Source organism: Coregonus clupeaformis, chromosome 1, assembly GCF_020615455.1.
Source record: "Coregonus clupeaformis isolate EN_2021a chromosome 1, ASM2061545v1, whole genome shotgun sequence".
NCBI lineage: Eukaryota > Metazoa > Chordata > Actinopteri > Salmoniformes > Salmonidae > Coregonus > Coregonus clupeaformis.
The window spans coordinates 57,548,876-57,576,260 of record NC_059192.1 but is presented as its reverse complement, the minus strand read 5'-3'; the positions used below and the strand labels follow the sequence as shown (position 1 = coordinate 57,576,260).

General features: G+C 41.5%; 1 protein-coding gene across 1 annotated transcript in view; it reads left to right on the top strand.

The window, feature by feature from the left end:
• LOC121571109 (receptor-type tyrosine-protein phosphatase epsilon-like) overlaps nt 1-27,385 on the top strand; it is a 93,932-nt gene that overhangs the window by 12,604 nt on the left and 53,943 nt on the right. Inside the window, exons 2-3 of the mRNA XM_041882412.2 lie at nt 11,128-11,431; nt 19,617-19,688. Coding sequence (XP_041738346.1) covers nt 19,622-19,688 — 67 coding nt within the window. The 5' untranslated portion in view covers nt 11,128-11,431; nt 19,617-19,621. The remainder of the gene's footprint in view (nt 1-11,127; nt 11,432-19,616; nt 19,689-27,385) is intronic.

Genomic DNA, 27,385 nt, shown 5'->3' with positions numbered 1-27,385 from the left:
AATGAATGATTGGATGAATTAATTAAATTAATTGAGGCAAGATTGTGTTTGTATTTTACAGTAATTGCATGATATTGGTGCAAGCAGGTTGGCTGCTTGGTATTGTGTTCATATATTACAGCATATCAAATATATATGTGGTTGTACCACCTAGCTATCTTAAAATAAATGCACCAATTGCAAGTCACTCTGGATAAGAGCATCTGCTAAATTACTAAAATAGTAAAAGAAATATGAACAAAAAATATATACAGTACCAGTCAAAAATGTTGACACACCTACTCATTCCAGGGTTTTTCTTTATTAGTACTATTTTCTACGTAAAACAAATGGAATCATGTAGTAACCAAAAAAGTGTTAAACTAATCAAAATATATTTTATATTTGAGATTCTTCAAATAGCCATCCTTTGCCTTGATGACAGCTTTGCACACTCTTGGCAATCTCTCTACCAGCTTCACCTGGAATGCTTTTCCAACAGTCTTGAAGGAGTTCCCACATATGCTGAGCACTTGTTGGCTGCTTTTCCTTCACTCTGCGGTCTGACTCATCCCAAACCATCTCAATTGGGTTCAGGTCGGGGGATTGTGGAGGGTAGGTCATCTGATGCAGCACTCAATCACTCTCCTTCTTGGTAAAATAGCCCTTACACAGCCTGGAGGTGTGTTGGGTTATTGTCCTGTTGAAAAACAAATGTTAGTCCCACTAAGTCCAAAACTGATGTGATGGCGTATCGCTGCAGAATGCTGTGGTAGCCATGCTGGTTAAGTGTGTCACAGACAGTGTCACCAGCAAAGAATCCTCACACCATAACACCTCCTCCTCCATGCTTTACGGTGGGAAATACACATGCAGAGATCATCCGTTCACCCACGCCGCGTCTCACAAAAACACGGCGGTTGGAACCTAAAATCTCCAATTTGGACTCCAGACCAAAGGACACATTTCCACGGTCTAATATCCATTGCTAGTTTTTCTTGGCCCAAGCAAGTCTCTTCTTCTTATTGGTGTCCTTTAGTAGTGGTTTCTTTGCAGCAATTCGACCATGAAGGCCTGATTCACACAGTCTCCTCTGAACAGTTGATGTTGAGATGTGTCTGTTAGTTGAACTCTGTGAAAAATTAATTTGGGCTGCAATTTCTGAGGCTGGTAACTCTAATGAACGTATCCTCTGCAGCAGAGGTATATCTGGGTCTTCCATTCCTGTGGCGGTTCTCATGAGAGCCTGTTTCATCATAGCGCTTGATGGTTTTTGCGACAGCACTTGAAGAAACTTAAAAATGTCTTGACATTTTCTGGATTGACTGACCTTCATGTCTTAAAGTAATGCTGGACTGTCATCTCTCTCTGCTTATTTGAGCTGTTCTTGCCATAATATGGACTTGGTCTTTTACCAAATACTTGTCACAACACAACTGATTGGCTCAAATGCATTAAGAAGGAAAGAAATTCCACAAATGAACTTTTAACAAGGCACACCTGTTAATTGAAATTAATTCCAGGTGACTACCTCATGAAGCTGATTGAGAGAATGCCAAGAGTGTGCAAAGCTGTCATCAAGGCAAAGGGTGGCTATTTGAATTTGAATATAAAATATATTTTGATTCGTTTAAAACTTTTTTGGTTGCTACATGATTCATATGTTTTGATGTCTCCACTATTATTCTAAAATGTAAAAAATAGTAAAAATTAAGAAATCCTTGAATGAGTAGGTGTGTCCGAACTTTTGACTGGTAGTGTGTGTGTATATATATATATAAGTATTCAGACCCCTTGACGTTTTCCACATTTTTTTACGTTACAGCCTTATTCTAAAATGGATTAAATAATTACAGTCCTCATCAATCTACACACAATACCCCATAATGACAAAAACTGAAATATCACATTTACATAAGTATTCAGACCGTTTACTCAGTACTTTGTTGAAGTACCTATTACAGCCTCGAGTCTTCTTGGGTATGATGCTACAAGCTTGGCACACCTGTATTTGGGGAGTTTCTCCCATTCTTCTCTGCAGAGCCTCTGAAGCTCTGTCAGGTTGGATGGGGAGCGTTGCTGCACAGCTATTTTCAGGTCTCTCCAGAGATGTTCGATCAAGTTCAAGTCTGGGCTCTGGCTGGGCCACTCAAGGACATTCAGAGACTTGTCCTTAAGCCACTCCTGCGTTGTCTTGGCTGTGTTTAGGGTTGATGGCCTGTTGGAAGGTGAACCTTCGCCCCAGTCTGAGGTCCTGAGCACTCTGGAGCAGGTTTTCATCAAGGATCTCTCTCTACTTTGCTCCGCTCATCTTTCCCTTGATCCTGACTAGTCACCCAGTCCCTGCCGCTGAAAAACATCCCCACAGCATGATGCTGCCACCACCATGCTTCACCGTAGTGATGGTATTGGCTAGGTGATGAGCGGTGCCTGGTTTCCTCCAGACGTGACGCTTAGCATTCAGGCCACATAATTAAATCTTGGTTTCATCAGACCAGAGAATCTTGTTTGTCATGGTCTGAGAGTCCTTTAAGTGCATTTTGACAATCTCAAGGCGGGCTGTCATGTGCCTTTTTACTGAGAAGTGGCTTCCGTCTGGCCACTCTACCATAATGGCCTGATTGGTGGAGTGCTGCAGAGATGGTTGTCCTTCTGGAAGGTTCTCCCATCTTCACAGAAGACCTTTGGAGCTCTGTCAGAGTGACCATCGGGTTCTTGGTCACCTCCCTGACAAAAGCCCTTCTCCCCCAATTGCTCATTTTGGCCAGTCTTGGTGGTTCCAAACTTTTCCATTTAATAATGATAGAGGCCACTGTGTTCTTGGGGACCTTCAATGCTGAAGAAATGTTTTGGTACCCTTCCCCAGATCTGTGCCTCGACACAATCCGGTCTCGGAGCTCTATGGGCAATTCCTTCGACCTCATGGCTTGGTTTTTGCTCTGACATGCACTGTCAACTGTGGGACTTCATATAGATAGATGTGTGCCTTTCCAAATCATATCCAATCAATTGAACTTACCACAGGTGGACTCCAATGAAGTTGTAGAAACATCTCAAGGATGATCAATGGAAACAGGATGCACCTGAGCTCAATTTCGAGTGTCATAGCAAATGGGATGAATAGTTATGTCAATAAGGTATTTCTGTTTTTTATTTTTAATAAATTAGCAAATATTTCCAAAAACCTGTTTTCGCTTTGTGATTATGGGGTATTGTGTGTAGATGTAAACATTTATTTAATCCATTTTAAAATATGGCTGTAACGTAACAAAATGTGGAAAAAGTGAAGGGGTCTGAATTCTTTCCGAATGCACTGTAAGTATGCACACCCGAGTCAATACATGTTAGAATCACCTTTGACAGCGATTACGGCTGTGTGTCTTTCTCGGTAAGTCGCTAAAACTTTGCACTCTTGGATTGTACAATATTTGCCCATTTATTATTTTCAAAATTCTTCAGGCTCTGTCAAATTGGTTGTTGATCATTGCTAGACAACCATATTTAAGTATTGCCATAGATTTTCAAGCAGATTTAAATCAAAACTGTAACTCAGCCACAGGAACAATCACTGTTTTCTTGGTAAGCAAATCCAGTGTAGATTTGACCTTGTGTTTTAGGTTATTGTCCTGCTGAAAGGTGAATTCATATCCCAGTGTCTGGTGGAAAGCAGACTTATCCAGGTTTTCCTCTAGGATTTTGCCAAATTCCATTAGGTGAATTTTTTTCCTGAAAAACTCCCTAGTCCTTGCCAATGACAAGTATACGTGATGCAGCCACCACCATGTTTGGAAATATGAAGAGTGTTACTCAGGGATGTGTTGTGTTGGATTTTCCCCAAACAAATTTAATCTCTTTACCACTTTTTCTTCTAGTTTTACTTTAGTGCCTGGTTGCAAACAGGATGCATATTTCGAAATATTTGTATTCTGTACAGGATTCGTTCTTTTCACTTTGTCTTTTAGGTTAGTATTGTGGAGTATCTACAATGTTGGAATATTTGTATTCTGTACAGGCTTCCTTCTTTTCACTCTGTCATTTAGGTTAGTATTGTGAAGTAACTACACTGTTGTTGATCCATCCTCAGTTTTCTACTATCATAGCCATTAAACTCTGTAACATTGGCCTCATGGTGAAATTAGGAATGACGCCTGTATTTTTGTAGTGACTGGGTGTATTGATACACCATCCAAAGTGTAATTAATAAGTTCACCATGCTCAAAGGGATATTAAATGTCTGCTTTTTTATGTTAATGAGCCAGAAACAACAATACCATGCTCCCACTAGTGGTCAGAATGGTTTTTGGCGCTCCAAAAATACGGTAGGGTACTGTATTCTGTGGGGTGAAATTATATTACCAATTTAAATACAGTACTTATTTACAGGAATTTTACTGTTAAACCAACGTTTCATTGGAATTTACTGTATAATTTATCAGTTTCACCTAAAATCACCCAGAGTGCATTGCGATTTACAGCTATTTATTGTAAATAATTAATACAGTACATTGCTGTTAGTTTTATTGTGTAATACTGTAAAAACAACAATATTTGTAACAGTGTAGCCAGCAGCTGCTGTAAATATTCTTCCACTTCACCGCCACTTCAAGAAGATATCTACTAAAATAGTCTGAGCTTCATGCGTCTCACCCGACAGCATGAGGTTGGTGCCTGAAACTGAAAATGTGACTCTACAGTAGGCATAAGCTATTACTGTAAAGAAATACAGTATATTAGAGTAATTTTTACAGGAAACATCCAATTGCAGTTAATAACAGTATTTTTCAGCATCTTACGCATATTGCAGTGGAATCTACAGCATTAATTCTGTAAAACACATTTAATGTATTTTTATGTATAAGTCTTAGTGTACGCTAAGCAATATTCCATGTTAGGGCAATGTCACTGATCTAGCCCCAGATAATGTTAATAGTTGGTCATTGATAGTCAAATTTTTTAGATGCAAGTACTGCTTTACTTCCTCTTCTGTAAATATTATAGTGAAGAAACGGTAGTAAAGGTCCAGTAGAAAGCTAAAACAGCATGATCTCTCCAGCTCCAAAGATCACTCACAGGGCCATTTCTGCCGGAATACACTATGATTCATATATGACTGACAGCTTCTCTAATGTGATTTTTTTTTTTTTTCTTATTTTATTTTATTTATTTATTTATTTTATTTTTTTGGGGGGGGATGGATCAGCTTAATATTGCAGATAGATTGTATCTTCTATCAATGTAATTGTCTGCATCACTTCCAATCCCCCATGTTTTTTTAATTTTTTAAATTTTTTATATATATATTCCCCTTTATTACTTTTCAACCCCACCATCCTTTCCCTACTTGGAGTAAATTAGTGAACAACAACGCCCAGGCCTCTACTTCCGGTCTATACTTACTATCTACACCTTATGGACAGAGTTAATTTTACAATAATTCTATATATATATATATATATATATATATATATATAACACATATACACACATATATATATATATATATATATATATATATATATATATATATATATATATATATATATATATATATATATATATATATATATATATATACACATATACATATATATACATATTTTTTATTTTATTTTTGCTCCTGAACTTCTTCTACTCTCAACCTCTCCGATCATTTTCATGATGTCCATCCGGTTTGCTTCTAAATGCCATATCTTTCTAACTGTGCTCTTTCCCAAAAGCTCCCAACATACAACCTATATACTTATTATGGACACAGTATGCTTACATTATTAGCTATCTTTGTTATTATTTGTTGTTATTTGTTATTAGTCCCATCCTTCAACTCTATTCAATACCTCCCATCTATCTCTTAACACCATCCATATAGGATTTCTATTTGCCATATATATTTCAACCGTACTGTGATGTTTTACAAAAGTTCTGAACCTTTCTATTCTCATTGCTTCTACAGATTGTGAATTAAAAATAAACATTTTTGCTAAAAGTATTATTATATTATTGATTGATTGACTCTGACTTTTCAGATCACCCAGTAATGCTATCTGCAAGGTTAATTCCAGGTAAATATTGCAATCCTTTAGCCATTCCTGGACCTGTGTCCAAAAACAAGCTACAAATGGACAGAACCAAAACAAATGATCTAATGATTCTATCTCTTCACAGCAAAATCTGCAGAGCTGGGAAGATTGTATCCCCATATAAATAACATTCTATTGGTAGCAAGAATTTTATATAATAATTTAAATTGAAAGATTCTAATTTTTGAATCCGTGTCGTTTTGCGTGTCAGTTCATAAACACTATGCCATGGGATCGGTACGTCAAAGATCTCTTCCCAACTATTTTGCAATCTATATGGGACGGCTGTCAATCCTTTGGTCCTTAAGTGAAACTGATATACTTTTTTATTTATCACAGTTTTCCTTAACCAATTATGTTCTTTAATGCAAGGCCGACAGACAAGTTCCTTACTTTCTCCCCCTTCAACTTTCCTCTTCCACTTTTGCGGTAAGGCTGCAATTATTTGGTTGTAATTTTGGGTAGAGCAGACATTTCCATATGTTTTTGTTAGCTGCATGTGCGACATAACTCCACCAGTCCTACCGATGATATCATTTACGAAGATTATACCTTTTTTAAACATTCTGTCAAAAAATAAAGGTTTTTTGTCAATTAGTATATTTGAATTTAACCACAATATTTGTTGCATTATTTGTTCTGTCGTTTCTGGAGGATTAAATTGAAATTGCAACCAACTTTCTATGGCTTGTTTTAGAAATAGTGACATTTGGGAGATTATTTCCTTTTCAAATAACTGAAAGTGAGAGGTTGTAATCTGAATAAAGGGAAAAAGGCCTTTCTTGAACAGTGGGTGAGACAATCTTACTAATTTGCTTGAGAACCAGTTCGGATTTAAGTATAACTTTTGGATGACTGAAGATTTTAGTGATAGGTCTAATGCTTTAATATTTAATAATTTCTGTCCTCCGAATTCATATTCATTATATAAATATGCTCTTTTAATTTTGTCTGGCTTGCCGTTCCAAATAAAATTGAATATTTTTTTCTCATATAATTTAAAAAACTGTTTGCTAGGCGTAGGCAAGACCATAAGCAAATAGGTAAACTGGGATAATACTAAAGAGTTAATCAGGGTGATTTTTCCACAAATTGACAGGTATCTTCCTTTCCATGGTAGTAAGATCTTATCTATTTTTGCTAACTTTCTATTAAAATGTATTGAAGTGAGATCATTTATTTCCTTTGGGATATGTATTCCGAGTATATCCACATCACCATCAGACCATTTTATTGGTAAACTACATGGTAATGTAAAAATTGTATTTTTTAGTGATCCAATACGTAATATAGTACATTTGTCATAATTTGGTTTTAATCCAGAGAGGTTAGAAAATGTATCTAGATCCTCTATGAGGCTGTGGAGGGATTCTAGTTGTGGATCTAAAAGAAAACATGAATCATCTGCGTACAATGACACCTTTGTTTTTAAGCCCTGTATTTCTAATCCTCTGATATTATTATTGGATCTGATTTTAATAGCTAACATCTCGATGGCCACAATAAATAGATATGCCGATAGTGGACAACCTTGTTTGACAGTTTAAAACTTTCTGAGAAATAGCCATTATTTACTATTTTACACCTAGGGTTACTATACATGATTTTGACCCATTTTATAAGAGATTCTCCAAAATTGAAATGCTCCAGGCATTTATATATAAATTCCAGTCGAACTTTATCAAATGCCTTTTCGAAGTCTGCTATGAATAGCAGGCCTGGTTTCCCATATTTTCCATAGTGTTCTATTGTTTCCAATACTTGCCTTATATTATCTCCAATGTATCTTCCATGTAAAAAACCTGTCTGATTAGAATGAATAATATCCGACAATACCTTTTTAATTCTATGCGCTATACATTTTGCTAGGATTTTTGCATCACAACACTGAAGTGTAAGGGGCCTCCAATTTTGTAAATGGACTGGATCTTTATATTTTCCACTTGTATCCTGTTTCAGTAATAATGAGATCAGACCTTCTTCTTGAGTGTCAGATAATCTACCATTTACATAGGAGTGGTTAAAACATGCTAATAACGGTCCTCTTAGTATATCAAAAAGGTTTGGTATACCTCGATTGGTATGCCATCCAACCCTGGAGTTTTCCCCGGACTTAAAGTCTTTAATTGCATCCAGAAGTTCCTCCTCTGTAATTTCACCTTCACATGAGTCTTTCTGTGTGGCTGTTAATTTGACATTATCAATAGAAAAAAAATCTCTACAATTAGCTTCAGTTAGAGGAGATGGAGGCGACTGAAAAGAAAACATATGCTTAAAATACTTTGTTTCTTCCTTCAAAATATCATTAGGTGAATTATGGGTGACTCCGTCAATTGTAACCAGTTTCATTAAGTTCTTTTTGGTAGCATTCCTATGTTGTGATTTGTTTGTGCATGGCCTGGTCAGAGGTGGGGCTGTGCCATCAGTGACAGTCCTGTGTCAGTGTGGGGCTCCTGTTAATGTATCTGCTGGACTCTTGCAGGCTACTGTGCACAGCATGGTGATCAAGGATTGAGGGAAAAGTTTTATCATGTTTAGCCTTGCTTGTTATTGTGCAATTGTTCATCTACAATTTAGTTTTTCACATTCTTGGATTACAAGTATGGAGTGCGATTGTAATAACTATGCTGTAATTTGTGGCTTTCAGTGCTGTTGTACTTGTTTGAAAATCACTAATTTGTCATTAGGCAATGCTCTTTACGTCATTGTGTTGCCATCACAAAAACAACTCCCAAAAAGTAAACTCACACCCATCTTTCTCTGTGGGGGGTGCAGGTAGATGATGTATGCTCTGGCTGTCCTTGGCTGAGCCATACCACAATCCAGAGCATTTTTTCATTGTTTGTCATGGTATAGAAACAGACAGACACAATAGACACAAAATGTTGTACGTGTCTACTAAATCCTCAGGGAATAGATTATGACCACCTTGTGATTTTTGATAATGTCACTTTTTTTCTCAGACATGTATGTTGTAGTCTCATCAGTAAGCTGGTCTAGCTAAAATATGGGCTTAATGGACACTGCTTCAATTAGTAAAAGGTATACTTCAGCCAAAAATGTTATTACATTAGGAACATGTGGATTTATTAGTTTGTATATTTTTGTTGCTGCGAATAGTCGGTGTACAAAGATGGTAAGCATTCAGGGTCAATCCACTTAAAACCCTTTTAATGAAGATGGTAAACAGCTGCCGTATGTTGCGTAGGTAAATATGTGCTTAGTTTGACTCAATCAGAACAGTGAAAGTCATGTACTATCAACAGGGATAAGTAACTGTTTTTATAATCTGGGTCAGCAGCTTTAGAATATGATAAACATTATCATGTAACCCAATAGAAGCTCCTTATCTGTCCCAGGTTCTCGTCCATTATTTTGAATCAGTAGAAAACTGACATTGCACAATAGTTCTACCCATTTTCACTATGTATGTGTGGGCTTCTTCAGCTAAACTCACTGACTCACCTCTGCTCTGTCTCAGTGGCCGGGCGCTAACAATCTGGCTTTGTGTCTCCACTTGTGGGTAGAGGAACTCTGGGGCTGGGAGAGCGAGAGGGAGTGAGTAGGCACACAGAGCCATGCTTTCGCCTTCATACACTGCTGGAGCCATAGAGTAACGTCACAGTCAAGGCTTTGTTTTGGGCGCTCTGATTCCAAAATGCAACAATGTGTAGCAATACTTAGCCTTTTAGAGCACATTGAAATGAAACACTGCCAATTTCAAATATGTACAGAACTGGATGTGTTTAGTCTAGATGCCATAATAAAAACAGTATTGTATATGTGTTTGCCTTGGCTGTCATGTAAAACATTTTGAGTATTCAATGTTTCTATTGTTGAGAGATAACATAACTGATTGTCTATTCCTCACTCTGTTCTGAAATTCTGCCGTGGGTGGAATTAGATTGCATGCTTAGCGATTAATAGCTCTTGAAATTTTAACATTTTGCTTTGCCACACTGTGTGGGCTAGAACAAAGGGGTTTGTCACAGTGCAGACAAAGAAACAGAATAACACACACACACACACACACACACACACACACGTGTCTGTGAACACTACACCCCTTCTCTTTCTTTCTCTCTCTTTTTCTCTCTCTGTCCTCGACCCTCCCTTCTCTCAACCACACAGTCTAGCATAGCATAATCTCTCTCTCTACGGTACAGTTCACTCAAGCAGACTCCCACTCCTGGTGTACACAGGAAGTAGCTTTATTAGTTGGTTCATCCCTTTTATACAGACATTTCCTCTGAGTCAGGCCCAAACAATGGGCAAGAGACAAATCCTTTTGACTAACAAGCAAACAGAGTGGAGTCCAGTGGAGTCCAGTTCATGACTGTATTCAATGAATTCCCTGGTCTTTTTATATGTTCTATATCTGGGGATGTCACCATAGTCATATCAATTCAAATTTGACTGGTTTAGCAGATGTTATTGGGGGTGTAGCGAAATGCTTGTGTTTCTAGCTCCAACAGTGCAGTAATGTCTAACAAGTAATATCTAACAAATTCACAACAATACACACAATACACACTAATCTAGAGTAAAGGAATGGAATTAAGAATATATAAATATTTGGACGAGCAATGTCAGAGCGGCTTAGACTAAGATACAGTAGAACAGAATAGAATACAGTATATACATATGAGATAAGTAATGCAAAATATGTAAACATTATTAAAGTGACTAGTGTTCCATTATTAAAGTGGACAGTGATTTCAAGTCTATGTATATAAGGCAGCAGCCTCTAATGTGCTAGTGATGGCTATTTAACAGTCTGATGGCCTTGAGATAGAAGCTGTTTTTCAGTCTCTCGGTCCCAGCTTTGATGCACCTTTACTGACCTCGCCATTCTGGATGATAGTGGGGTGAACAGGCAGTGGCTCGGGTGATTGTTGTCCTGGATGATATTTTTGGCCTTCCTGTGACATCGGGATGCTCTCAATTGTGCATCTGTAAAAGTTTGTGAGGGTTTTAGGTGCCAAGCCTAAGGAGGCAATATATTTTTCTATAGCCCCTTTAATAGCAGCAACCATGGTCTAACCTTTTCTCTTGTCTTCTCTTTCCTCAGGTGGTATGTGTTTATGGAGATAACTGAACTCGAGCCGACTGTAAACCGTGTCATGACCTGAAACCTGGAAGTCCCCTAAAACCCAGCTACCAGACCTTAGCTACAGGAACAGAGTGTGTCCTGATCACAACCACTACTCCCCCGGCCAGTCCCACCAGACCCTGTACCTCTGAGACAATGTGAATGTGGACTGGGTTGTGGGTACAGAACCCCAAGGGCCCAGTCAGGAAGATAATCAGACCTTCAGGCTGATATGGACTATTGGATCAACACCTACTGAATCCTGTCAGCTCTGCTTGGAACTGTGAGTAACCCCTGAGTCAATTTCATTTAAACTCAGTCAATTTAGGGAATCAATCTAAATGCAATCTATTAATGCAAAGGGTCCCTTGTTTTCAATTAGGATTTCAATTCAATTCTTGAAGTGACTTTGTTCCGACACAGTGATTAGTGGCGTATGGGAGATTACAAAAACAAGATTATGGTACAGCTTCAATGTTAGTGCATATTATACTGTTACGACTTGTATATATGGTTAAGCTTAGCGCATGTTAGCTGAAAGCAAAGCCTATAACAGAGGCTCAATACTGTATCATGCTTCTGAACAGACAAATATTCAACCTTCCATCATCCCACAACAAAGGAAACATATCAGTTTTTGTCAACTAGCCATTCTTATGACAATTGATGTCAGAGTTATAAAGCATATAGTGGTGATCGGGACATTTGTCTGTAGCATGGCCTGCTTCTTGCCAGTGAAGTCATCCTTCCCTCTAGTACTGTTGCTGTTTGTCTGATAGGGAAGTTTCCCATTATGGCTGCTAATGCTTTACCCAGGGCCCAGACATTTATCTTCTCCAGCCTATCATCTCTCCTCAGATTCTCTCCTCCTCTGTTCACCCACTCAACTGACATGTATTTGATCTCCACTTCTACTGTCTGCTCCAGCCAGACAGCCATGCTGCTGACTGTTTGGGTGTTGCTTTCCACTTTCATTGTTTTCTCTCTCCTTGTAAAAAAACCTAAACATTTTGTGTGTCATCCATCTTACTCCCCGAAGCAAAGATGCTGCTTTTAGGTTTTATTGATTCATGGAAAAATCTGAACTTGAATGGATGTGGGTTGGGTTGCCATATAAAGATGAATGTTTTCTCTTTGTTTCCTAAGACAAAGGGTACACTAGTCTAGCCTATCTGATGAAATACCTTTACAATTGGAGATAAGGAAAGATTTCAAGGGCAGTAAATGGATTGCTATATTTTGGATGCCTTTTCTATGCCTGGATACAATTTTACAATCCCTGTATGTTTGCACCATGTCCATTTGTAAAGAACATGCACAAAACATATTTACATGCTCGTGGATACAGTATCCATTGTCCTCTGACATTGGAACCCATAAGATATGTTTTAACAATTTATAAATCATGAATTTCTTAATCCATGGCTCACCCATTACTATGTGCCCTTTAGTTGGGTTCATCTGAGTTCTTGTCAGGTCGTATACCGTAATGTTTTTCTTTACCCACATCATGTCAGAGTGGATATTGTGGTCACAGTGTGCAATTAGGAATTCAATGCATCCTCTTCATCAAATGAAAGTGCCATTCAGTTATACATGCAATCATGTGTGTGTGTGTGTGTGTGTGTGTGTGTGTGTGTGTGTGTGTGTGTGTGTGTGTGTGTGTGTGTGTGTGTGTGTGTGTGTGTGTGTGTGTGTGTGTGTGTGTGTGTGTGTGTGTGTGTGTGTGTGTGTGTGCGTGTGCAGATGTGCAATAACTTTCAGGGCTTACTGGAGTAAAGTAACAATGAACATTAGGATTTTCCACTCAGGGTTATGGCTGGGATTAATATTTACCTACCTATCAGTGTTGCTGAAGGTCAAACTAGATCAGAGGGGATTCATCACATTTAAACAGTTACTTTCACGTCGTTTGACACACATACCTATGACCGTAGTATTTATATTAGCAATTGCTGCACAGCTTAGTGGTGGATCAAGTGAATGTTTTTGATCCAGAACTTGTATGTTTTTGATCCAGAACAAATAAGATGAAATGTGAGTGAAATATGAATTAATGTTATTGTACATTGGCTGTAATCAAATCAAATCAAATCAATTGTATTTGTCACATGCGCCAAATAAAACAGGTGTAGACCTTACCGTGAAATGCTTGCTTACAAGTTCTTAACCAACAATGCAGTTTTAAGAAAGATTAGAGTTAAGAAAATATTGACAAAATAAACTAAAGTAATAAAATAAAAGAGAAACTATAAAATAACAATAACGAGAGTGAATGTGCGGGGGTACAGGTTAGTCGGGGTAATTGAGGTAATTTGTACATGTAGGTAGGGGTAAAGTGACTATGCATAGATAATAAACAGCGACAAGCAACAGCGGAAAAAAGGGGGGGGGGAGTCAATGCAAATAGTCTGGGTAGCCATTTGATTAGCTGTTCAGCAGTCTTATAGCTTGGGGGTAGAAGCTGTTAAGAAGCCTTTTAGGCCTAGACTTGACGCTCCGATATCGCTTGCTGTGCGGTAGCAGAGAGAACAGTGTATGACTAGGGTGGCTGGAGTCTTTGGCAATTTTTAGGGCCTTTCTCTGACACCGCCTGGTATAGAGGTCCTGGATGGCAGGAAGCTTGGCCCCAGTGATGTACTGGGCCGTACACACTACCCTTTGTAGCGCCTTAAGGTCGGAGGCCGAGCAGTTGCCATATGAACAGGAAGAAAAAACCTCTAAAATCTGAAAGCTCCTGTACAGTTGTAATACATACAGTACATTTAACTGCTTATCTCTGCTTGAATTAATAATAAAGAGAAATGTAAAGGTTCCAAGTCTCTTGAAAGGATAAGATACAATAAATATATGAGCATGCTATTTCTTATTTCTCAAGGTCTGTCATGCTTGCTCATGTTTGCGTGTGAGAGTTGAGGTGAGGCACAGCTGTTCCTTGTTGGGATAAAGCTGTCATCAGATTCTCCACTTCCTGCATCTTTCTTACCATTAATTTATTTTGGTACATTATAATATTTATACTGAACAAAAATATAAACGCAACATGCAACAATTTCTAAGATTACAGTTCATATAAGGAAATCAGTCAATTGAAGTAAATTCCTTAGGCCATAATCTATGGATTTCACATGACTGGGAATACAGAAGTGCATCTGTTGGTCACAGATACCTTAATAAAAAGGTATGGATCAGAAAACCAGTCAGTATCTGGTGTGACCACCGTTTGCCTCATGCAGCGCGACACATCTCCTTTGCATAGAGTTGATCAGGCTGTTGATCGTGGCCTGTGGAATGTTGTCCCACTCCTCTTCAATGGCTGTGCGAAGTTGCTGGAAATTGGCGGGAACTGGAACACGCTGTCGTACACGTCGATCCAGAACATCCCAAACATGCTCATTGAGTGACATATCTGATGAGTATGCAGGCCATGGAAGAATTGGGACATTTTCAGCTTCCAGGAATTGTGTATTGATCCTTGTGACATGGGGCCATGCATTATCATGCAGAAACTTGAGGTGATGACGACGAATGAATGGCACGACAATGGGCCTCAGGGTCTCATCACGGTATCTCTGTGCATTGAAATGGCCATCGATAAAATGCAAAAGTGTTCATTGTCCGTAGCTTATGCCTGCCCATTCCATAACCCCACCGCGACCATGGGGAACTCTGTTCACAACGTTGGCATCAGCAAACCGCTTGCCCACATGACACGATATACGTTGTCTGCCATCTGCCCGGTACAGTTGAAACCGAGATTAATCTATGAATAGCACACTCCATCGAAAGTGAGCATTTGCCCACTGAAGTCGGTACACGACGCCGAACTGCAGTCAGGTCAAGACCCTGGTGAAGACGACGAGCACGCAAATGAGCTTCCCTGAGACGTTTTCTGACAGTTTGTGCAGAAATTATTTGGTTGTGCAAGCACACAGTTTCGTCAGCTGTCCGGGTGGCTGGTCTCATACGATCTCGCAGGTGAAGAAGCCGGATGTGGAGGTCCTGGGCTGGTGTGGTTACACATGGTCTGCGGTTGTGAGGCCGGTTGGACGTACTGCCAAATTTTCTAAAATGACGTTGGAGGCGGCTTATGGTAGAGCAATTAACATTTAATTCTCTTGCAAAAGCTCTGGTGGACATTCCTGCAGTCAGCATGCCAATTGCACGCTCCCTCAAAACATGAGACATCTGTAGCATTATGTTGTGCAACAAAACTGCACATTTTAGAGTGGCCTTTTATTGTCCCCAGCACAAGTGGTACCTGTGTAATGATCATGCTGTTTAAACAGCTTCTTGATATGCCATATCTGTCAGGTGGATAGATTATCTTAGCAAAGGAGAAATGTTCACTAACAACACATTTGTACACGCAATTTGAGAGAAATAAGCTTTTTGTGCATATTTAATATTTCTGGGATATTTTATTTCAGCTCAGGAAACATGGGAACAATACTTTAAATGTTACGTTTATATTTGTGTTCAATGTAGTTTAGCAACTTTCTCTTTTGGTTTTTATGTTTTGTTGTAGATAAATGCATCCATTAATGTGTAATTAATTGCTAACATTATGTATTAATAACATTACCTGCATGGAGAAATCCTCATTAGGTAAATGCATTTTGGATTATGGTAATAACATCATGCAATGCTTGAGAATTGCTACTGCAGCATGCTTAATGCCATTGAGGCAGTTTTATTGAATTCACTTTGGGAGCTTTTATGATCAACAGGTGTTGATGACACTGTAGTTATGGGTCCAACTCTTAACATGCTTTTGATAGTACGGAGAAGGACTCTACTTGGATGAATGAGTTAAATTAAGTAGCTCAGACACATGAGGATGCTTTAGATCTCCCCTGGTCTGCATACACTACATGACCAAAGTATGTGGACACCGGCTAGTCTAACATCTCATTCCAAAATCATGGGCATTAATATGGAGTTGGTCCCTCCTTTGCTGCTATAACAGCCTCCACTATTCTGGGAAGGCTTCCCACTAGATGTTGGAACATTGCTGCGTGGACTTGCTTCCATTCAGCCACAAGAGCATTAGTGAGGTCGGGCACTGATGTTGGGCGATTATGCCTGGCTCACAGTCGGCATTCCAATTCATCCCAAAGGTGTTTTTAACGGGGTTGAGGTCAGGGCTCTGTGCAGGCCAGTAAAGTTCTTCCACACTGATCTCGAAAAATAATCGTCTAGAATGTCATTGTATGCTGTAGCGTTAAGATTTCCCTTCACTGGAACTAAGGGGCCTAGCCCGAATCCTGAAAAACTGCCCCAGAACATTATTCTTCCTCCACCAAATTTTACAGTTGGCACTATACATTCACTATGCATTTGGGCAGGTAGCGTTCTCCTGTCATCTGCCAAACCCAGATTTGTCTGTCGGACTGCCAGATGGTGAAGCGTGATTCATCACTCCAGAGAATGCATTTCATGAAGCTCCCGACGAACAGCTCTGGTGCTGACATTGCTTCCAGAGTCAGTTTGGAACTCGGTAGTGAGCTTGTTAACACTGAGGAGAGATTGGACACCTTCAATATATATATATATATATATATATATACACACACACACTCTACCGGTCAAAAGTGTTAGAACACCTACTCATTCAAGGGTTTTTCTTTATTTTTACTATTTTCTACATTGTAGAATAATCGTGAAGACATCAAAACTATGAAATAACACATATGTAATCATGTACAGTGGGGAGAACAAGTATTTGATACACTGCCGATTTTGCAGGTTTTCCTACTTACAAAGCATGTAGAGGTCTGTAATTTTTATCATAGGTACACTTCAACTGTGAGAGACGGAATCTAAAACAAAAATCCAGAAAATCACATTGTATTATTTTTAAGTAATTAATTTGCATTTTATTGCATGACATAAGTATTTGATACATCAGAAAAGCAGAACTTAATATTTGGTACAGAAACCTTTGTTTGCAATTACAGAGATCATATGTTTTCTGTAGGTCTTGACCAGGTTTGCACACACTGCAGCAGGGATTTTGGCCCACTCCTCCATACGGACCTTCTCCAGATCCTTCAGGTTTCGGGGCTGTCGCTGGGCAATACGGACTTTCAGCTCCCTCCAAATAATTTCTATTGGGTTCAGGTCTGGAGACTGGCTAGGCCACTCCAGGACCTTGAGATGCTTCTTACGGAGCCACTCCTTAGTTGCCCTGGCTGTGTGTTTCGGGTCGTTGTCATGCTGGAAGACCCAGCCACGACCCATCTTCAATGCTCTTACTGAGGGAAGGAGGTTGTTGGCCAAGATCTCGCGATACATGGCCCCATCCATCCTCCCCTCAATACGGTGCATTCGTCCTGTCCCCTTTGCAGAAAAGCATCCCCAAAGAATGATGTTTCCACCTCCATGCTTCACGGTTGGGATGGTGTTCTTGGGGTTGTACTCATCCTTCTTCTTCCTCCAAACACGGCGAGTGGAGTTTAGACCATCTTCCAGATGGTCAATGGCAAACTTCAGACGGGCCTGGACATGCGCTGGCTTGAGCAGGGGGACCTTGCGTGCGCTGCAGAATTTTAATCCATGACGGCGTAGTGTGTTACTAATGGTTTTCTTTGAGACTGTGGTCCCAGCTCTCTTCAGGTCATTGACCAGGTCCTGCCGTGTAGTTCTGAGATGATCCCTCACCTTCCTCATGATCATTGATGCCCCACGAGGTGAGATATTGCATGGAGCCCCAGACCGAGGGTGATTGACCGTCATCTTCAACTTCTTCCATTTTCTAATAATTGCGCCAACAGTTGTTGCCTTCTCACCAAGCTGCTTGCCTATTGTCCTGTACCCATCCCAGCCTTGTGGAGGTCTACAATTTTATCCCTGATGTCCTTACACAGCTCTCTGGTCTTGGCCATTGTGGAGAGGTTGGAGTCTGTTTGATTGAGTGTGTGGACAGGTGTCTTTTATACAGGTAACGATTTCAAACAGGTGCAGTTAATACAGGTAATGAGTGGAGAACAGGAGGGCTTCTTAAAGAAAAACTAACAGGTCTGTGAGAGCCGGAATTCTTACTGGTTGGTAGGTGATCAAATACTTATGTCATGCAATAAAATTGAAATTAATTACTTAAAAATCATACAATGTGATTTTCTGGATTTTTGTTTTAGATTCCGTCTCTCACAGTTGAAGTGTACCTGTGATAAAAATTACATACCTCTACATGAAAACCTGCAAAATCGGCAGTGTATCAAATACTTGTTCTGCCCACTGTAGTAACCAAAAAAGTGTTAAACAAATCTAAATATATTCAAATAGCCACCCTTTGCCTTGATGACAGCTTTGCACACTCTTGGCAATCTCTCAACCAGCTTCATGAGGTAGTCACCTGGAATGTATTTCAATTAACAGGTGTGCCTTCTTAAAAGTTAATTTGTAGAATTTCTTTCCTTAATGCATTTGAGCCAGTCAGCTGTGTTGTGACAAAGTAGGGGTGGGGGGTATGCAGAAGATAGTCCTATTTGGTAAAAGACCAAGTCCATATTATGGCAAGAACAGCTCAATTAAGCAAAGAGAAATGACAGTCCATTATTACATTTTACATTTTAGTCACTTTTTTGGTTACTACATGATTTCATATGTGTTATTACAATGTAGAAAATAGTAAAAATAAAGAAAAACCCTTGAATGAGTAGGTGTTCTTTAGCTTTTGACCGAGAGAGGGAGAGAGAGAGAGAGAGAGAGAGAGAGAGAGAGAGAGAGAGAGAGAGAGAGAGAGAGGATCCAAAAAGAAGTTTTACAATGGCAGTATTAATGATTATATCTATGCCATACAGCATTTTCTAAGGCTAAGATGATTTTAACAGAGAATAAAGTGGTGCTCTCAAGTCTGCACATGAATAAAACACTAGACAATAACTGTACTCTTATTTACTACAGCCTATGTATCCTGGTATGTCCTTCAGGCTACATGGTTACTCAGTGGTAACAGGAGATTCCTCTTCGTTCAAAGTGATCATTCCGAGAAAATGATATTTCTCATTTGGTTTTCACTGTTTCTCACTCCCTCCTATCCAAGTGCTGCTTTTTGCTATTTCTTTATGTGTGCGGCTGCAATGTGAGATGCACATCCCTTGAGCTTATGTTTAGCTTTGCTCCTGTCTGTCTAGGACTGCAGGGGATCTGGTTTCTGTTGTCTATGAGATAATGCTGCCTGTTTGGACGTTGATATGTGTATTTTAGGGATGTGAGGTCAGAGGAGATGCACCATACTGCTAAGTGGATATGCTAGGACAGGACAGGAAATTGATAGGCTACAAGGAGTTACAGAATCATACGGTCAGAGGGCCTGGCATCATCCCCTTATTTTCACTGACAACACTGACATCGTCAGGCCAGAATTAGTTTGTGTTGTGTGCGCCCTCTAGTGGAATTTATTTAGTGGATTTGTTTTGTTTACTGCATTATGTATTCACTCATGTTCTGTTTTATCTCCACAGTCACAATGGTGTTGTTTCTGACTGCAACTATAATAACCTTGAATAACTCCTCTCATGAGAACCAGACTACAGGTAAGTAACTTTCATATGAATAGGGAATTAAACAGAGCCTCGTTTCCCAGTAGCGATGTAACTTAAGCATTTCGATGAGCTTACCAGATGCATTGTTTATTACGAGTCAACTTTTTAAGAGTGTTTCCCAAACAAGCACGTAGAGAGAACGTTCGCTAAGTGCATCGTTAGACCATTAGTCGATACTGATATAATCGAAAGAAAAGCAGCGCTGCTCTCAGATCAGCTTTCTCCATTCAAATCTTACCTTAGCATTATAATTATAACAAAATACTAATGACAGATCATTTTCTAGAGATATATTACCACTTATGGCTACAAATATTGAGGCGGCTTATTCTAAATGCTGAACCTATCCATTTTAGTATTAGTATTTATTAGGATCCCCATTAGCTGCTGCAAAGGAAGCAGCTACTCTTTCTGTGGTCCAAACAGGATTAAAACAATTACATCACAACAAAACAACAGCCTACATCAAAAATAAAACAATACATCATACAAGACATTATTACATTATTAATCTATTATTACAAATTTAAAATATAGTATAGTATTACAATGTGTTTGTGTGTAGAGTGTGTGTGTTAGAGTGTGTGTGTGTATGCATTTGTGTGTGTGTCCGCGTTGTGCTGTGAGGTGTTGTTTTAGCAGTTTTTTTAAAATCTGATTTTACTGCTCGCTTGAGTTACTTGATGTGGAAGAGAGTACTATGTAGTCATGGCTCTGTGTAGTACTGTGCGTTTCTCAGAGTCTGTTCTGGACTTGGGGACTGTGACTCAAAAGAGTTCTACCTGGAACCAAAAAGGGTTCTACCTGGAACCAAAAATGGTTCTCCTATGGGGACAGCCGAATAACCGTTTTGGAACCCTTTTTTCTAAGAATGTGGGTGTCTGAGCTGTGTGTTACCTGTTTGAACAGACAGTTTGGTGCTTTCAACACGTCAATACCTCTCACAAAGACAAGTAATGATACAGTCAATCTCTCCTCTACTTTGAGCCAGTAGAGATTGACATGCATGTTATTGATATTAGCCCTTCGAGTACATAAAGCCCTTTCCTGCAGTTTTAATTACCAAATCGCCTACTAGTTGTCTCATGGGTGGAAAATAATTAATATTCTTCATAATGTCATAATTGATAAACATTATTTCAAAAAACCTTCCGAAAACCTGGTCTTTCTATGTAAACAAATGTGTTATATTTCAGTCTTCTGTAGGGTTGAATATTTTCCCGGTATTTTACAAATGTTCCATCCTGAGAATAAATCACTTTTCTCCTGGGTAACCCAGTATTTCCCGCCAACACCGGAAGTGTCATTCAAAAGCATTATAAGGTATATAAATAGGCCTATTTCTGGAATTGATTAGAGCTTTGATCGAAAATTCATGCCTGATGCAACCTGAGCCTGATGAGCCATACATTAAATACATTTAATGAGCCCTACATTAAAGACATTTAATGAGCCCAAGCCCAAAAAAGCCCAAATGATTGTGCTGTTATACAAAACATATATGATATAGGCTACTGCACATTTCGCACAACAGAAAAACATAAAAGCCAATAGATGTACAGTAGCTTGTGACACTCTGGCTCTATGGACGTTTATATTGAGCCAGGGTTGTTCATTTTCGTGTGTTTGGGTGTATTTCATTTGGTGGTGTTGGGGATGGGTGAGTTTCATTTTGTTTGTGTCATGTGGTGATTGGTCGATGACTCCCAATCGGAGGTAACGAGTGTCAGCTGTCGGCTCGTTATCTCTGATTGGGAGCCATATATATTCTGTGTGTTTTCTCCTTTGTGTTGTGGGTTATTGTTTCTTTGTTGCTGTTAGTAGTATTCAGTATAGAACTTCACGGATCGTCATTTGTTGTTTTCTTCGTGGTTGCTTTAAGTTAATAAAGTCATCATGTTCACTCCGCAACGCTGCGCATTGGTCTCCTCCTTCAGACGAGCGTGACAGAATAACCCACCAAAAAAGGACCAAGCAGCGCGTCCAGGAGCAAGGGGTCTGGACACAGGAGTTATGGATGCCTCCTAAGGACTTTTGGACATGGGAGGAGATTCGGGCTGGAAAGGGTCCTTGGGCACAACCGGGAGGAACATCATCGCCCTCGTGAAGAGCTGGAGGCAGCTGCAGCCGAGAGGAGGTGGTCTGAGGAGGAATATCACCGCCCTCGTGAAGAGCTGGAGGCAGCTGCAGCCGAGAGGAGGTGGTATGAAGAGGAAGCGCGGAGTCGAGGCTGGAAGCCCGTGGTTACTCCCCAAAAATTTTTTGGGGGGGCACATGGCTTGGCGCCTGGGCAGCAGGAGGCTGCCACAGGGAGAAAAGGAGAGAAGGCTATCGGATTACGGGAGCCATTGGCGAGTAGAGGGAGGGAAGTTGTTGTGGCACGGCATGAGAGACTGAAGTGTGTTCCCAGTCTGGTCCGGTCCGTTCTTGATCCCCAGTTAAGGCCAGTGGTGGGTGTTCCCGGCACGGTCCGGCCTGTTCCTACTCCACGCACCAGGTCCACGATGTGCGTCGCCAGCCGGCCTGAACTGGCCGTCTGCCCAACGGCGCCTGAACTGCCCCGTCTGCCCAACGCCGTCTGAACTGCCCGTCTGCCCAACGCCCGTCTGAACTGCCCGTCTGCCCAACGGCGCCTGAACTGCCCGGCTGCCCAACGCCGTCTGAACTGCCCGTCTGCCCAACGCCCGTCTGAACTGCCCGTCTGCCCAACGCCGTCTGAACTGTCCGTCTGCCCAACGCCGTCTGAACTGCCCGTCTGTACTGAGCCTGCAAAGCCGCCCGTCTGCCATGAGCCTTCAGAGCCGTCCGCCAGACCGGAGCCGCTAGAGCTCTCCGCCAGACAGGATCAGCCAGAGCCTTCCGCCAGACAGGATCAGCCAGAGCCTTCCGCCAGACAGGATCAGCCAGAGCCTTCCGCCAGACAGGAGCAGCCAGAGCCTTCCGCCAGACAGGATCAGCCAGAGCCTTCCGCCAGACAGGATCAGCCAGAGCCTTCCGCTCAGACAGGAGCAGCCAGAGCCTTCCGCCAGACAGGATCAGCCAGAGCCTTCCGCCAGCCATGAGCAGCCAGATCCGTCAGCCAGCCACGAGCAGCCAGATCCGTCAGCCAGCCATGAGCAGCCAGATCCGTCAGCCAGCCATGAGCAGCCAGACCCGTCAGCCAGCCACGAGCAGCCAGACCCGTCAGCCAGCCATGAGCAGCCAGATCCGTCAGCCAGCTATGAGCAGCCAGATCCGTCAGCCAGCCATGAGCAGCCAGATCCGTCAGCCAGCCATGAGCAGCCAGATCCGTCAGCCAGCCACGAGCAGCCAGATCCGTCAGCCAGCCACGAGCAACCAGATCCGTCAGCCAGCCACGAGCAGCCAGACCCGTCAGCCAGCCATGAGCAGCCAGACCCGTCAGCCAGCCACGAGCAGCCAGACCCGTCAGCCAGCCATGAGCAGCCAGATCCGTCAGCCCGCCAGGATCCGCCAGATCCGTCAGCCAGCCAGGATCCGCCAGAGCCGTCCTGCCAGGATCCGCCAGAGCCGTCCAGCCAGGATCCGCCAGAGCTGTCCAGCCAGGATCCGCCAGAACCGTCTAGCCAGGATCCGCCAGAGCCGTCCAGCCAGGATTCGCCAGAGCCGTCCAGCAAGGATCCGCCAGAGCCGTCCAGCCAGGATCCGCCAGAGCCGTCCAGCCAGGATCCGCCAGAGCCGTCCAGCCAGGATCCGCCAGAGCCGTCCAGCCAGGATCCGCCAGAGCCGTCCAGCCTGGATCCGCCAGAGCCGTCCCGCCAGGATCCGCCAGAGCCGTCCCGCCAGGATCCGCCAGAGCCGTCCCGCCAGGATCCGCCAGAGCCAGCCAGCCAGGATCCGCCATCTAGTCAGGTACTGCCCCTTAGTCCGGTGCTGTCCCTTAGCCCGGTGCTGCCCCTTATCCCGGTGCTGCCCCTTAGGCCGATGCTGCCCCTTAGTCCGGGGTTGCCCCTTAGTCCAGGTGGGGTTAGGTGGAGGGTGGTCATTGGGAGGAGGCTACCGAAGCAGGTGGTGACTGTGGTGGGGTGGGGATCACGACCGGGGCCAGAGCCGCCACCATGGACAGACGCCCACCCAGACCCTCCCCTAGTCCTGATGTTGGTGCGCCCGGAGTTCGCACCTTTAGGGGGGTACTGTGACACTCTGGCTCTATGGACGTTTATATTGAGCCAGGGTTGTTCATTTTCGTGTGTTTGGGTGTATTTCATTTGGTGGTGTTGGGGATGGGTGAGTTTCATTTTGTTTGTGTCATGTGGTGATTGGTCGATGACTCCCAATCGGAGGTAACGAGTGTCAGCTGTCGGCTCGTTATCTCTGATTGGGAGCCATATATATTCTGTGTGTTTTCTCCTTTGTGTTGTGGGTTATTGTTTCTTTGTTGCTGTTAGTAGTATTCAGTATAGAACTTCACGGATCGTCATTTGTTGTTTTCTTCGTGGTTGCTTTAAGTTAATAAAGTCATCATGTTCACTCGCAACGCTGCGCATTGGTCTCCTCCTTCAGACGAGCGTGACATAGCTATGCTCTCTTGGGTAAATAAATTAAACAAGCTCCAGTAGGCTTATCTGTACTACTGTACTGTATTGTATTATACTGTAATATATGGACTGGAATTACGCACATCATTCAAACCATGATAAAGTAGGGAGAGAACATGCAATTCTGGTGCAGCACATGCAGCCTACAAAGTTACAAATATAGGCTAGCAAATTTGATTTTAATTTTGAAATATAATAGGGTCTATTTGTATAATTACTAGGCTGATGCATATATAAAGGTCATAATATTTACCCTAATGTTATTAGCCTACCTCCTCTTTCTCTCTCTATTGTTGCTTCATTCCTTCCTCGCTTTCAACAGTTAAATGAATACGTTTCGTTGTCCTCATCTTCATCATTCAAATGTCATCCTTGAATAATATAGGACTAGAATTAGATGCAGAAGGCGTTCACCTCTCTTCACGAAGATTGAATGGTTATGGGTCTGAATAAATAACTGCTATTGTCTACCGCCATCGTGTGTTCGCTCTTCTTTCAAACTACCTGTCAGTTCTATTGGCTGCTGTATTTAACATTAAGCAAACGAGTTGCGTCCCTCTTCAAATAGTCTATTGGTAAAATAAATGCAAAAAAAAAAAAAGAATGTTCAGCAAGATATTCTAGTCTAGCTTTTCCTGCATGGGACTTAAGCTGTTAAAAAATATATATATATCTTTACAATAAAATAATAAGGTGACCCCGAAAGCCAGATGGAGATGGGTAAATTAGTGCATTTGTCTTTATATTACTGTAGCATAGACTATGCTGCAGCAAATGCAGGCCTACTGGTCACAAGAAGAAAGTTACCATGATGAGATGATAGGTCTACATGCATTGTGAACTGTGCTCCATACTGAGAGAGGCTGTCTGTCCCCACCCTGAGCTTTGATGATTCATCATGCAGATGTCGTAGAGAAGCCAGATTTAGACATCGCATATAATTTAACAGTTCCATTTCACGCCATTCTGTTCATATATATAATTTATTTAGGGAGTGGTTTTGGGTGGTACATCTCGGTAACCGGGTTCCCGCCATTCAACCCTAGTCCTCTGTATATGTATATAAAGTGTAATATTGGGATGCAAACTCAAAATTGAATACATTTCAACTCTATATCTGACATGGTACCGGTGTCTTCTTCTTTAAAGCCCATGACCATGTGTGTGAGGTGTATACTTTTGTTTCAAAGTACATTTGTTTAAAACTACCAAGAAACACTCTGTGTGACCCTGATTTAGCCCACTGCAGTAAAAGGTTTATGGGCCAGCCGTGCTGCTCTCTTCTTGGCCAACTGTAATTTGCTTATGTCCTTCTTTGTGGCACTTGATCATATAACTGGGTGTGATAAAACTAGGGCCTATAGGACTCATTTTGTTTATTGTGATGTCAAGAAAGCAGAGCAGCACTTTCTCACAGACATACCTCTCCCCATCTATCTATCTATCTATCTATCTATCTCTCTATCTCTCTATCTCTCTATCTCTCTATCTCTCTATCTCTCTCTCTATACAGTGGGGAGAACAAGTATTTGATACACTGCCGATTTTGCAGGTTTTCCTACTTACAAAGCATGTAGAGGTCTGTAATTTTTATCATAGGTACACTTCAACTGTGAGAGACGGAATCTAAAACAAAAATCCGGAAAATCACATTGTATGATTTTTAAGTAATTAATTTGCATTTTATTGCATGACATAAATATTTGATACATCAGAAAAGCAGAACTTAATATTTGGTAAAGAAACCTTTGTTTGCAATTACAGAGATCATACGTTTCCTGTAGGTCTTGACCAGGTTTGCACACACTGCAGCAAAGATTTTGGCCCACTCCTCCATACAGACCTTCTCCAGATCCTTCAGGTTTCCAGGCTGTCGCTGGGCAATACGGACTTTCAGCTCCCTCCAAAGATTTCTATTCGGTTCAGGTCTGGAGACTGGCTAGGCCACTCCAGGACCTTGAGATGCCTCTTACGGAGCCACTCCTTAGTTGCCCTGGCTGTGTGTTTCGGGTCATTGTCATGCTGGAAGACCCAGCCACGACCCATCTTCAATGCTCTTACTGAGGGAAGGAGGTTGTTGGCCAAGATCTCGCGATACATGGCCCCATCCATCCTCCCCTCAATATGTTGCAGTCGTCCTGTCCCCTTTGAAGAAAAGCATCCCCAAAGAATTATGTTTCCACCTCCATGCTTCACGGTTGGAACAGTGTTCTTGGGGTTGTACCCATCCTTCTTCTTCCTCCAAACACGGCGAGTGGAGTTTAGACCAAAAAGCTCTATTTTGTCTCATCAGACCACATGACCTTCTCCCATTCCTCCTCTGGATCATCCAGATGGTCATTGGCAAACCTCAGACGGGCCTGGACATGCGCTGGCTTGAGCAGGGGGACCTTGCGTGCGCTGCAGGATTTTAATCCATGACGGCGTAGTGTGTTACTAATGGTTTTCTTTGAGACTGTGGTCCCAGCTCTCTTCAGGTCATTGACCAGGTCCTGCCGTATAGTTCTGAGATGATCCCTCACCTTCCTCATGATCATTGATGCCCCACGAGGTGAGATCTTGCATGGAGCCCCAGACCGAGGGTGATTGACCGTCATCTTGAACTTCTTCCATTTTCTAATAATTGCGCCAACAGTTGTTCCCTTCTCACCAAGCTGCTTGCCTATTGTCCTGTACCCATCCCAGCCTTGTGGAGGTCTACAATTTTATCCCTGATGTCCTTACACAGCTCTCTGGTCTTGGCCATTGTGGAGAGGTTGGAGTCTGTTTGATTGAGTGTGTGGACAGGTGTCTTTTATACAGGTAACGAGTTCAAACAGGTGCAGTTAATACAGGTAATGAGTGGAGAACAGGAGGGCTTCTTAAAGAAAAACTAACAGGTCTGTGAGAGCCGGAATTCTTACTGGTTGGTAGGTGATCAAATACTTATGTCATGCAATAAAATGCAAATTAATTACTTAAAAATCATACAATGTGATTTTCTGGATTTTTGTTTTAGATTCCGTCTCTCACAGTTGAAGTGTACCTATGATAAAAATTACAGACCTCTTCATGCTTTGTAAGTAGGAAAACCTGCAAAATCGGCAGTGTATCAAATACTTGTTCTCCCCACTGTATATATCTATATCTATA